The sequence below is a fragment of the Mauremys reevesii genome, linkage group 4, assembly GCF_016161935.1.
Source record: "Mauremys reevesii isolate NIE-2019 linkage group 4, ASM1616193v1, whole genome shotgun sequence".
In the NCBI taxonomy this organism is placed as follows: domain Eukaryota; kingdom Metazoa; phylum Chordata; order Testudines; family Geoemydidae; genus Mauremys; species Mauremys reevesii.
In genome coordinates, this window is record NC_052626.1 from 13,513,676 (window position 1) to 13,527,345 (window position 13,670).

At 40.5% G+C, this 13,670-nt stretch overlaps 1 protein-coding gene across 19 annotated transcripts in view; it reads right to left on the reverse strand.

Annotated features, from left to right (window-relative positions):
* Nucleotides 1–1,583: 1,583 nt before the first annotated feature.
* The window catches only part of C4H14orf39 (chromosome 4 C14orf39 homolog), a 48,836-nt gene continuing 36,749 nt past the window's right edge, over nt 1,584–13,670 (reverse strand). For 16 of the 19 annotated variants that reach the window (XM_039537995.1, XM_039538000.1, XM_039538006.1 and 13 more), the window contains 5 exons: nt 12,461–12,531; nt 9,183–9,346; nt 7,158–7,293; nt 5,203–5,260; nt 1,584–2,157 (listed from right to left, as the gene is read on the reverse strand). In XM_039537995.1, coding sequence (XP_039393929.1) covers nt 1,955–2,157; nt 5,203–5,260; nt 7,158–7,293; nt 9,183–9,346; nt 12,461–12,531 — 632 coding nt within the window. In that variant the 3' untranslated portion in view covers nt 1,584–1,954. Of the gene's footprint in view, nt 2,158–5,202; nt 5,261–7,157; nt 7,294–9,182; nt 9,347–12,460; nt 12,532–13,670 lie in introns of those variants that run through there. The other 3 variants (XM_039537994.1, XM_039538002.1, XM_039538011.1) reach the window with 3 other exon arrangements.

Sequence of the window (13,670 nt, forward strand, 5' to 3'; positions counted from 1 at the left end):
GTGGGTAACAGGATAACGTTACTCTATAGTATATACATATTGTATTCAATAGATTCAAATACAAGAACTGTAGCTAAATACCTTGATATTTACTAACAAGTTGGACTTATGTGTGCTGCTTAGTTTTATTAAATGTTTCCTTTAGAACAGAAAAAGTATTTAACAGTTCGTAGATTCTATGCTGATGGGCACGAAGTAAAACCTCAGACAGCGGCTGAGCGTTAAAAAAACAACTGAAATATAGTTAGGTCCCCGGTGGGTGTAAATTGGCACAGCTTCATGGAAGTCAATGGAGTTATACCAATTTACACCTGCAGAGAATTTGGCCTATAGTATTCATTACAGGCATTTATATGGTGCTTTTCATCATAGAGTATGTCACAGCTGGCCCGTGCCAGCTGGCTCGGACTAAGGGGATGTTCAACTGCAGTGTAGATGTCCAGGTTTGGGCTGGGCTCTAAGATCCTGCGAGGTGGGAGGGTCCCAGATCTGTCTGCAGCATGAGCTGGAACGTCTGCACCGCAATTAAACAGCTCTGCAGCCTGAATCCTGGGAGCCCAATCAGCTGTCACAGGCCAGCCACGGATGTCTAATTGCAGCGTAGACATACCCATGTCTGAGAGCACTGTACATTGCTTTTCCATCCCCATATTCATGAGACGACGACTCTGACAGAAAGGAAAATGTAAACGCATCTTCATTTTCCGATTTCCCAAATAAGCTTCCTACATTCCCATGTATGTAGCTAATACTCTATAACACCAACCCTGTCTCCTCCACTTCCAGGGACGCAACTTTAAAAGGATAGAGACAAGGATGACATTGACAGACTAGATGACAGAGGAAACCAAGAGTCAATTAGACAAATAGGTGCGTTTTGCAAGGCTTTCTAAATGTGGCCAATATTGGACTTGGGAGACTTTCTGGCTGTAGCATATTCCAAAGCTTTCTACCCACAAGTGTTCCCCGTAAGTAATAATGAAAGAGTATTTGGAGCAGGATAACTGTACCCTGGGTGTCCACCTCACAGGTGGGTACCCTAACAACTGGGCTACACAATCATTCTCTCTCTTTCTGGCCCAACGACTGTTCCACCATGGATAAATACTTAAATAATCATCAAGCTTCACACACAACTTAGGTGGCCAAATGCCTGTCTTCCCTGGGTTTGTGAATTGCTCTGGGGTTTAAGTGGGTGTTTAATGCATCACAGGGGTCCCAAAACTGGGATTTAGGCACCTAACGCCTTTTGTGCATTCAGGCCAAAATACCAAATACTCTAATTACAGAATTACTTCAGTTTGCAAACTTGACTAAAACACTCACTCACAAAACCATATATGATAATTGACAAACAAGTTTATTTTAAAAATGTGTACATTTTTACTTTAAATGAGACAATCAGCCGATTTCTGAATGCTGTATTTAGCCCAATAAACAAATTCAAACAGTGTTTAATGATGCAGTAAAATGGTTAATTTTTTTTTTTTACAATAAATGAGTTAATTAAAAACATACAAAACAGTATTTATACTACTGACAGCAAGTGTTCTGTTGCTATAACTGACACCAAAACCAGCCTCCATTTTTTATATCATACATTTAATGTATTCAACATGGAGGTTTAATACTCAGTAAAAGGTACTGAATTAACTGAATATGCTATTGCCCATTGACATTTTTGCTGTTTATGTTAACGTGTGCACGTTAAAGGAGAGCTTATCAAAAGGTTTCTGAAAACAAAACATTAAATCATTAAAAGTGATAAAAATAAAAACATCTCAGAGCATGTATGATTAGTGGAGAATATTTAAATGCTCTTGATGCAAGTACAGTAATGTCACCTTACATTAAATGACAGAGAAGTGAAATGTTACGGATTTTTCTTAAGTTGCTGAAAACAAGGGTCAAGGCTAAGCAGCAAAAATATACAATAGGAAGTCAAGAAATGTATTCAAAAGAGTGTAAATGGCTTTGTATTTTGTGATGAAGAGTGAAAATCTTTCAGAGAGGAAGAATGTGATGATCTCTGATCCTGTCCAAATGCAAATGGAAAGCTGAAGTCATCTTTTCCATCCCCATATTCATGAGACGACGACTCTGACGGAAAGGAAAATGTAAACGCATCTTCATTTTCCGATTTCCCAAATAAGCTTCCTACAGGGAATACATATTTTAATTAATCTGTCAAATTAGATGAAATCTTATTTTAAGACAATTGCAACAATAGGCTGTATTTCTGAAATAATGTACAGTACTTTAACATCCTGTTGCATATCAGCATACAATGGCATGTTTATTCATGCATTAGAAATGGAGCTCCCATTATCGAGACACTGCGTTCAATGAAGTCTAGCAAGACAGTTGCATCTAATGGATTAGAGCCTTTCAAGGTGTTCTATAGAGCCCTTCCTGATGGTCCACAGAATGAAATATTTTGAGACAAGCTGTAGAGGGATTGGGTGTTGAGAAGGGAGGTGGTCCATAAAAAAGTTCTTGTCTTACAAAGTGGTCACAAAATGAAAAGCCCCACTGATGGAAGATTGAGTCCACTATGTCTGGGTCAAGGAACCACTCATGGCCATGGAATAACCTGCTGAGATGGTTCGCCAACTCATTCTGTACTCCAGGGAGGTACGATGCTTGCAGGTGTATCGAGTGCTCCACACAGAAGTCCCACAGAATGAAGGCTTCCTGGCACAAGGGAAAGGAGCGTGCATCCCACAGTTTGTTTATCTAAAACATTGCCGTGATGTTGTCTGTCATGACTGAGACACATCTCCCTGCTAGGTGGGCTCTGAAAGTCTGGCATGCCAGGCGCACTGCTCTCAGCCACGGCGCTGGATAGGGCAGGCTGTCATGCTGGGACCTGGACCTTCTGTTCCTGGTCCTATTGAAGTGGTAGGATTCCGACTCCGAGGTCTCCAAGAAGGACGACCACGGAGGAGCGGTACTCCGTGGTGCCGGCGAGTGGTGCCGAGAACTGGGGGACCAGTGCAGCTCCCCCACGTGGGCAGACTGTGCCGGGGAGAAATGTGTTGGAGATGAGGATCGGCACACCATCATTGCTGGCTTGCCCCTTGATGGGATCAGGGGCTGGGTGGTCACCGGTGACTTGTCTCTCCTCTGCGGGGAGGAAGGCACTGTGAGGCGCATAAGGTCCTGAGCTGCCTCAAATGCCTCCCGCGTTGAGGGGAGCTGGAGTTGCCCACCATGTCAGTCCAGAGAGTGGTGAGGGTTTGAACTCAACAGGACCCCAGAGGGAGCAGGAGTTGACAAGACCCTAAGAGGCAGAGGAGTCGAGGTGACATGGCCTGAGTCGGGTCTCCCTGACGAAGGCTCCCTGAGCTTGGAGAGGGGAGAGCAACCCTTCTCTGGACTTTTCTTTTTTTGAGGCACCAGGGACTGAGACCGGTGCCTGACAGAAGATTGTCTACGGGCGGAGCTGTGACTCCTTGGGGTCCTTCCTTGGCACCGGCTCACACACCATCGGTGCTGGAGCACTGCGCACCGACGAGGAGGTGCTGGGCGTGGGTTCTGCCGATCCCGGATTGGATTGTGGCCAGAGTGCCACCTCCATTAGAAGGATCTTGAGCCTTTGCTCCTGGTCTTTTAAGGTCCTAGGGCAGAACGCTTTGCAAATTCTGCACCTCTCCTTCTGGTGGCTCTCCCCGAGACACCGCAGACTGGAAGGATGCAGGTTGCTCTTAGGCATAAATTTTCCACAGTCCTCACAGAGCTTGAACCCTGGGGACTGGGGCATACTCCTCTACCGAGGGAGCGTTGGTGGGGGGAACCCCCGAAAGGAAACTTATGAACTACTACTAATACTAACTAACACTAGTAACTACTAAGAACTATAAACACGAAAAGTGGACACTGCCCAAATGCGCTGGCAAAGCAAGAGCAACAGTTTATTCCAGCTAGCCATCACCAGTGGTAAGAAGGAACTGGGGAGGACGGGGCGGCAGGGCCCTATATTGGGCGCCACAAAGGCATGACTCCAGGGGGCGCCCAGGCCGACCCTGTGGACGCTGCTAAGGAAAAAATCTTCCAGCTGTCGTGCACACGGCGTGCACACACCTGATTGGAATTGACACAAACAAACACTTGAAGAAGAACCACTGCTACAGATAAAAGAACTATTTAACTATCAGAGTTTTGAATTTCATAACATGGAATTACACACTTTCCCATACCAATACAAAATCTTAAAAAGGAGTTTAATCCCACCGACATGTGATAAAGATGAGTCTTGTATCACACATATGTATATAATTATATATACATGCTTTGCTATAGTCTAACAGATAATGACTGGCCTGTGAAGTTCTAGTGCTCCAAATGAGATGAGATGATAATTCCCACTATGATGTTAGAGAGAGACAGAGGGTGAAATCCTGGCACAAAGCTTCCATTGACTTCAGTGAGGGCAGGCTGTCAACAAGAGGCTACAAGCAGAGTAGCTCCCTTGATTTCACTGGAGCCATGTTGATTTTTACCAGTTGAGGACCTGGCCCAGAGGGTCTGATTTTCCTCTCATTCACATCAATTTTACATTGATTTAGACAGAAGGAAGTAAGAGCAGAGTCAGGTCCAAGGATTTCACTAACAACATGGAAACATTACTTGCACTTTAGAAAGAGATGTCCAAAGATACACAACTTCTCCTTCTTACATTGATAGCCCAAAATGTTATTAACAGACCCAGTGTGTAATTACAATGAACTGGAAGCCTTGGGGTAACCCATAGGCATTTAGCTGTGCTATGGCTGTTTTACATTTAATAGGACAGAAATAAGGTTTTTTAATGAGTGACAAAGCTCTCAGAATTGCTCCTTTCACCTTGGTGTTCTACCTCTTGATTTTTTCCAAGTACATCTAATGCCAGACTTCCCACTGCCCCTCCACCGCTTCTCTCCTCCCACATCTTCTTGCCACCTTTTTCATGTAAATGTTGTCCAGTCTTTGTGGATCTCTGATGTAATATTCAGGGACATATTTTGTGCTGTTTCAAATACACATATATACAATGCACCACAAATTACACAGTTACAGTTTTACCATTACACCATCATTGAACAACATTTCTGTAAATCAGGGATCTCTTCTTGAACAGAGCCACAAGTTTAAATCATCAATTACATTAATATGAATAGAATAAACTGGTATATAAAAGTACTTTTCACTTTCAAAGCTTACCAATATCTTTGTGTGGGGAAATAGGGTTTAAGTTTCCTGCAGAATAACTTTCATCGGTCTGAAACACAGTAGCCATTATATTTAACAGATAAGAAAACTATAATATAAACTATAATACTGATATAAGCATTGATTAATTTTACATAATTTCATAATGATTAAAGTTTTTAATTATCTATACATTTAAAGACATTAAAATAGTGTGTTTTACCTCTTCAGTCAATATTTAAAGATACAAATGATTCACTACAGTGGTAACTAGTAAAACTACAGTACACAAAAATCAACTTTTGACCAGCTTCTAATTCCAGCAGCATATTCCCGTAAAGGGCTAATGTTGTTGTTATCATTCCATCTTTAATTCCAAAAAGTAAACAACAACTCACAGAAAGACGGCATCCAAAGTCACCCTATTGGATAGTCTTTATATGACAACTCTTTGGTGTATAAAGCTATATCATACACTGCAAAGAACTACTACAGTCAGGAGCGCCGCCAGCTTTTTTGCCGCCCTAGATGGCGGAAGGTCCCACCCCCGAAATGCCACCCCTGACAGAGGTGGCAGAAGGTCCCGCCCCCGAAATACCGACGACGACCGGGGCGGCTGAAGATCCAGCCGCCGCAGTCGCCACCCCCCAAATGTTAGTGCCCTGGGCGACCGCCTAGGTCGCCTAATGGGTTGCGCCGGCCCTGACTGCAGTAAAATGCTGTTGTAATATGATCTCCGTGCCATGGATACGGAGGACTGGACTAGATGGTCTCAAGGACCCTTCCAGTCCTACAATTCTATGATTCTTTTGTTGAATGAAGTTCGAGCACAAGCACTCAATACTCTAGTAAGCCATTTTATACAGATGTTCTGATTAATTACTAATCTTTCCATATGGCTTCTGAAAAGTTCTATTGAGCAAGTAACATGAGGGGATCAATCCTCAGCTGCTCTGTGCAGCTGAGGTGTGAAGATGGGGAACAGGGAGGCAAAAATGGCTCCATGCTACATTTGTGAATCCCCATCCCTGGGAGCAGCAGGGGGCTGGTTCAGCTCCCAGTGCAATTTAAACAGCCTAAGCTCTCCGTGGAGTTCTAGCTATGTCCTTTTGCCCCAGGCCAGATCTGCCAGGCTTACATGTGGCAGTGGGACTACACAACAGGGCCATCCCACAACAGAAACTCAACCAAAAGATAACTTGGGGTGACATCAGATTCATATTCAGGGCTTGAAAAATCCATTTGCTCTGCATGAGTAGGAAACTTTCCCATGTAAATGATATCACCTTTTGCAGAAGCTAAGCTTTCTTTAAAAAAAATTTTTTTAAAAAAAAAAGCCCTAATGTATGGTTGCAAAGTAAGCCTTCTAAACTGGAACTGAGTGTTACTAATGCATTGTTTGCTTGTATCTGCAAAGGCCTGTCAGTTTTCACTGCTGTTTTTCAAGTTGATAAGAATCAAAGCAATTTCTTTCTGCTGCCTCTTTGGAAACCTAAGCAGAGGCCGGCACTTGAGCTATGCCCTGGAGAGGGGGACACAACAGACAAGGCTGAAGGAAGGGAAGAGTAGCAGAACCACCCCCTCTTTCCCCTGTTCAGGAGCCAGAAGTGGCAGAAGGGTCCTTGGCCCAGATCCTCAAAGGTATTTAAGTGCCTCATTCCCATCAGAATTAGGCACCTAAATACCTTTGAGAATCTGAGCCCTGTTGCCTTCCATTATACCAAAAGCACAAGGGCCAGCCCCAGCGAGAAAAAAATCATACCTGATTAGAAATTCTCTTACTGGGATTAGCAGTAGAAAAGCACTGCCAAAGGATTTATTTTATAAAAGTAAACAAGCTAGTAAACAAGTGACAATGTAAGTGAACACAAAGGATGCTGGAAACCTTCTACACAATCAATGAAGTTTTCTGAGAATACTTCACTTTGTGAAAATCAACTGATCATATCTTTAAGATTCAATATTACCTGGTCTAATGAATTTTCTGCTCCGAATACAGATGAGTCAAATAAATTAAAGCCAGGTGACTTCTGGGTACAGGGCATAAGAAAAGAAAAAGCAGGTGATTTTGGTGCTGGTCCTGCACAACCTAAATTATGACTCCTGTAATGAAAGAAAGGAAGAAACATTGTATGAAAGCATTTTATATTGAGAGTTATAAAACAGACCCTATGATTTAATAAAAAACCCTTAGGTACACTGGTTTTGATTCTGATCTCACAATGGTTTTACGATGGTGTAACTTCATTGACTTTAAACAGTTACTCCTGATTTACACCTATGTGAAATCAGAACCAGGCTTCTTGTTCTACTTTCCTCTGTCATTAATTCCTAGCCCTTACACCAACACTTGCTTCCTGTAGTACAATGTAGGTAAGAATATTACTCATAAGAACATAAGAACAGCCATACTGGGTCAGACCAAAGGTCCACCTAGCTCAGTATCCTGCCTTCCGACAGTGGCCAATGCCAGGTGCCCCTGAGGGAATGAATAGAACAGGTAATTATCAAGTGATCCATTCCCTGTCACCCATTCCAAGCTTCTGACAAACAGAGGCTAGGGACATCAGTCCTGAACCTGGACCCATTGATGGACCTATCCTCCATGAATTTATCTAGTTCTTTTTTGAACCCTGTTATAGTCTTGGCCTTCACAACATCCTCTGGCAAAGAGTTCCACAGATTGACTGTGCATTGTGTGAAGAAATACTTCCTTTTATTTGTTTTAAGCCTGCTACCTATTAATTTCATTTGGTGACCCATAGTTCTTGTGTTATGAGAAGGAGTAAATAACACTTCCTTATTTACCTTCTCCACACCAGCGATGATTTTATAAACCTCTATCATATCCTCCCTTAGTCATCTCTTTTCCAAGCTGAAAAGTCCCAGTCTTATTAACCACTCCTCATATGGAAGCCGTTCCATGCCCCTAATCATTTTTGTTGCCCTTTTCTGAACCTTTTCAAATCCCAGTATATCTTTTTTGAGATGGAGCGACTCTAAGCATGTCACATGTTTTCTCCCCCGAACAGATGCCCCAAGCAAAGAGTTTAAGAAAGAAAAACTACACAGTCTAGCAACTTTTTCATTAGATTAAAAAAAAAATGTTCATCCTTTGAATGTTTCCCACAGTCATAAATAACCCCTGTCTATGGAGTTCTTTCCCACCAGGAGAAGCAGAGTGAGTTCATTGTAGCCAGTCAGAGCAAAAGATCAAACATCAAAAAATATCTTATTTACAGATAAATGCTGTAATACCAAAATCAATAATATACTGTAAAAATATCCCTTAACAGAAGGCCTTCCATACCAGGGGAAACATTCAAACTTGTTACAAATGTGTGGCAAGAAATTGGAAGTAAAAAACAAAAAAATAATCAAACAAATACAATGTCACATATGCAAATTCTCAATAAGAGAGTTATTTGGAAAGTAGTAATGCTGAAAAAAGATTTTGTGTGCTGGAGAGCTAGTTAAACATGAATTTCAAATCTAATATGGCAGCAAAAGAAGCCAGTGCAATTTTGGGCTACATAAACAGGCAGATCTTTTTCTCCTGCAGATTCTGTAGTTAAGAAATATCATCAGATTTATGTCTTCCCAATCATTTCCATGGCAATAGAGTGTAAGATCATAAATGCAGGATTATGATTTCATTTCAGTATCTCAGAGAATAAGCAGCTAGATTCTGGGGGAGAAGGCCCTTATTTAGACATCAATGCCTCAAATAAAACAAAAGAAAAACAAAGAATAAGTGCCCAGTACACTGTTGAACGTATAAATGTTCTCTTTCAAGTCTGCTTCAGTATGAATGTCCCTCTGAAACAAAATTCTATTTGCTATCATAATAATTTTAATAAAACCTGAACATTGTTCAGCACTGTCTTGCAGGAAAAGAGTGTGTTTTTGCATAGCAAAATTAATCAAAATGTTTATAAAATGCACATCAACATGACATGGCTCATAAAAGATCAATAAAATTAAAATCCTACAATTCAAATGGAGGAGTTTTAGGAAACTGGGCTTTCTTCCCATTAGATTCTGATGGTCTTATAAATAAAGGCATCTCAGGGGTTTTCAGAAAATGTTCAGTACTTCCTTCTGCTGCTTCAGGATTATCCTCACTTGACTTAATAAAACACTCTGTGTGTACATTCTGTTAAAAAAGAAATGTCACATAATAGAAAGCACGCTTATGGCATTTACATCTTTTACAAAATGTCAATAGTCCTTTTATCAATAAATATATTGACTATTTTTGTCTCCATTGTTTAGGTAAAAAGTTAAATAGTCATGAAAAATAAGCTATTTAATCAACTATTTAATAAGCTATTTAATAAACTGCTAAAATTGTAATATCTTTTATTTTTTATTGGACCACCTTCTGTTGATGAAAGAGACAAGCTTTCAAGTTTACACAGGACTTGAAAGCTTGTCACTGTCACCAACAGAAGTTGGTCAAATAAAAGATATTACCTCACCCACCTGGTATTTCTAATATCCTGAGACCAACACCACTACATATGCACACTATAGTTACCTTTGCATGTTAAGGTATGTGGTTTACAAAAAAATCACATCTGGATTGACACCATATATTAAAAGTTGCAGCACAAAAAGAAATTTGGGAAACTTACAAAAAGACTGAAAATAGGGATTTAGAATGGAAGAGCCACCTCAGCCTTACCCATCTGTAACAGAGCACTACATTTCTAATAGTGGAACTATTTTGATGTAATGCTTTTAATAGCAGTGGAAAGGGATAACCTTTCAGTACTCTCCAGCAGAATTAGGGGACATCACCATGAGAACATACTTTATTTCACTGAGACTCTCTCTTCCCAAAGAAAAAGGTTAGATGAGAATGGACACTTGAACTCTGAGCAGGAAATCTCCACCAGGACACAGGTGATATTTTTGTAAAGGAGATCCTTCTCCACAAGCAGCACTCAAAATGAGAGCTTTTAATAGAACTTAAAACATAGATCTGATGGTTGAAAGTTGATGCTAGGCAAATTCAGACTGAAAATAAGGTGTCAACTTTTAACAGTGAGAGTAACTAAGCATTGGAGCAATTTACCAATGATCATGGTGGAGTCTACATCTCTGGCAAATTTTAAATCGAGACTGGATTTAAAAAAAAAAAATGCTGTGTCTAGTCAAAAGGAATTATTTTGGGGAAGTTCTATGACCCGAGTTATACTGGAGGTCAGACTTGGTCCCTTCTGTCCTTGGAATCTATGAACCTCAATAAATGGAATCCTATATTTGGAAGAAAGAGCCAAGTAGAACAACTACAAAAATTCTACTGTGATAACTGTATAGGACATTGGCTATGAAATAAAAAGGTATAAACACACTCCAAGTTTCAGTAGCCTGATTAAGGATTCCAGGATTTTGCTTATTTAGTCAAAACTGACCTCTACCATGTAACTCTTTTCCCATGAATAAAGAGGTCTTTGCTGCCTGTTCTTAATGAACCAAATTCGACAGTCCTTACTCAGGCAAAAATTGCGTTGATCTGAAAACGCAATGAGTTTTACCATGACAAGTTGCAAAGTGCAATCTTGGTAGTTTAACAGAGTTAAAGTTCAGTTTCCCCACCTTTGTCTAGATTGTGCAATTTAAGGATTCAGAAACCTGTGGATGACCATTTCATAGGTTCTAATGCCAGAAGGGACCAAGTCTGACCTGCTCAAGCAAATAGGTGCTGGGGCTCAAGCAATTTTTTTTACTCTCATAATTGATGTGGCAAGCCCAGAGGTACCAGGCTATGATCTGCCACACTTAGAGGTGCCTGGCAAGCTCTGGCACAAATTAAGCATTGGCCTCTAGGTGCCACTGTGATATGTCTGTACATAATGAAGTAGAAATGACAAAAATGTTTAATATTTTATAGGATAGCTTCAACCTGAGCTTCTGCCAGTGTAGAGACAGGGGCCCCAAGATGGAAAATCTCTGGGAAGAGTTCGTGGTGGCTGAAAGCTGCTACAAGCACCACTCAGCTGGGGGATGACAGAAGTCAGTATAGCCCAAAACTTGGCCAGTGCTGGCTGAAGAAGGGGCATGTAGGCAGGATGATTGAGGTATGTGATGAATCAGCGCATCCTCTCAACATCTATCCTCTGTAGAAATTAAATGACCTTCATGCACCAAAAGGAACAAGGAAGCATAAGTGTAAGTATCACCATCTGTCCTTACACAAGGTAAATTCCTTGTATTGCGCAGAGAAATCAACTGTTGTATGGAAATATAATTTGTACCTCATTCTACCACCTTATTTGAACCAGGCTCTGTATACAATTAATACCCAAACTATTAGTCCAATGGCAATCTGAATGTAGCACATCTCTACCATAACACAAATACTAATAATAAATCAAAATAGATTCACATTAGGTAACACTCCAATTATTTAGTGACTTTAATTAATACCAAAATCCATGAACATGTACCAGAAAATGTCACAAGTTAATGTTGGCCCAAACACACTTTTCTGAAGAAAAAAAAAAAAAGGAAGAAGTCCCTGGTTTCCTAATAAAAGTTCTTTATTCAGCCACCTGGAATTCATTGTGCAACAAAAAGCCCATAGAGATCACGTGCCTCCTGAAGAAAGATTTGACAACAGAAAGGTTCAGAGCTCTTATAGATCTAAAATGCACAATTCTCACTACTAGCTGATATGGCTTTCAGTAAAAATTGCTTCCAGGAGGACTAATCTTTAATAATCCAAAACAAAAGAAGACATTAAAGCTTGCTTGCTACAGCAACAACTCCTCTGTCCAATCAGCCACAGAACAAAATCTCAGGGATACTCATATATTATAGTAACCACATTTTCTCCTCCCTGATAAAACTATAGAAGTAAGTCATTTTATTGAGGTCCTAGATTCACGAACAAGCTAATTGTGCCAAAAGAATGCATGGTATTTCATAGCAATCTAATCACTATCCAAAAATTTTCTTGCCCTGACAGAAAGCTCTACTTTTTACAAGTATCATTAGTATATTAACTAAAAAATTTTCACATCTTGGAAGATGTGTAGTGAACTTAAGCTATCTTTAAGGATGACTTGGATATTGGAGGAAAATATCATTTAAACACTGAAAAAAAGTCTTTAATATGCAGATAAAGGATTGTATTGAAGGCTGTAAAAACCTAGGACCAAATCCTGCTCTCCTTGTTCTTGCCAGTAGTCTCATTTCAGGCAGAGTGATCTCATTATTCTAAATAAAATAACTAGTTAAACAAGAAAAATGTTTAACTTACTTGAGATATATATGCAGAATCCTTTGACTTACTTGCTGCTCCTTTATCTGCACATTCAGCATCTTTGTTTCCTATAAAAAGAAGTTGGCATTGTTTGTATCACAAATAACAAATAGCATTTATTTTAAAAAGACAATTCTTGTAGCTAAATGAGAAACATGATATGGGAAAAGGGTACTTGAAAATGTTTACTAACTTTACATTGCTATTCATAGACTTGCAGATTTTAAGGCCAGAAGGGACCACCATGATCTACATATCGCAGGTCACAGAACCTCACCCACGCACTCCTAGAATAGACCCCTAACCTCTGGTTGAGTTACTGAAGTCCTCAAATCATGCTTTAAAGGCTATGTCTACTCTAGCACTTTTGTCAGGTGAGGTGTGTGGAAAAAAACACATCCATGACCGACATAAGTTTCACCAACAAAAGCACCAGTGTGGACAGCGCTATGTTGGCGGGAGATGCTCTTCCATTGACACAGCTACTGCCACTCATTGGCAGTGGTTTAATCATACCAACAGGAGAGCTCTCTCCCACTGGCATAGAGCAGCTACACAGGAGATCTTACAGCAGCGCAGCTGCAGCAGTACACCTGTGCTGCTGTAAGGTCTGTACTGTAGATATAGCCAAAGACTTCAAGTTAGAGACTCCACCATTTACACTAGTTTACACTAGTTTGTATTGAAGCTGCTGACTTTGTATATTCATCCTACTGATTCTGCAAAGCTTTTGAAAAGGACGATCAAACCAATTCAAATTCCATGACAATGCTTTTCAAGTGTCCTGTAATCTTAATGGAATCCCACTTTGTGGCCATTTTGCAAGTAGTTTCCCATCATTCTGCCACTTATTCCAATATTATGGAAGCACTGCTTAGGCTGCTATCATAATGCCTGGCTTGCTCTGTTCCTCCTGACTGATGCTACTGCTCTCTGAGAATGTTAGTAGCAGACACAAGAACAGTAGTAGACCTGCTGATGTGGAAGCAGTATGAACAGCACACCCATACAAGGAGTGATGGAGGAATCTCTAGGGAGAGGGAAAAAACAAGATGGGAAAGATAAAAGCTAGAGGGAAATTAGAAATGTTATCAGATTTTTTGTCCTAAATTTCAGAACCTACAATGTCAGACTTGCAATGTCCCACATATTGTGGGCCCTGATCCCACATTGCAGTATTGGGAGGTCTAGGTAGAATCTTCACATA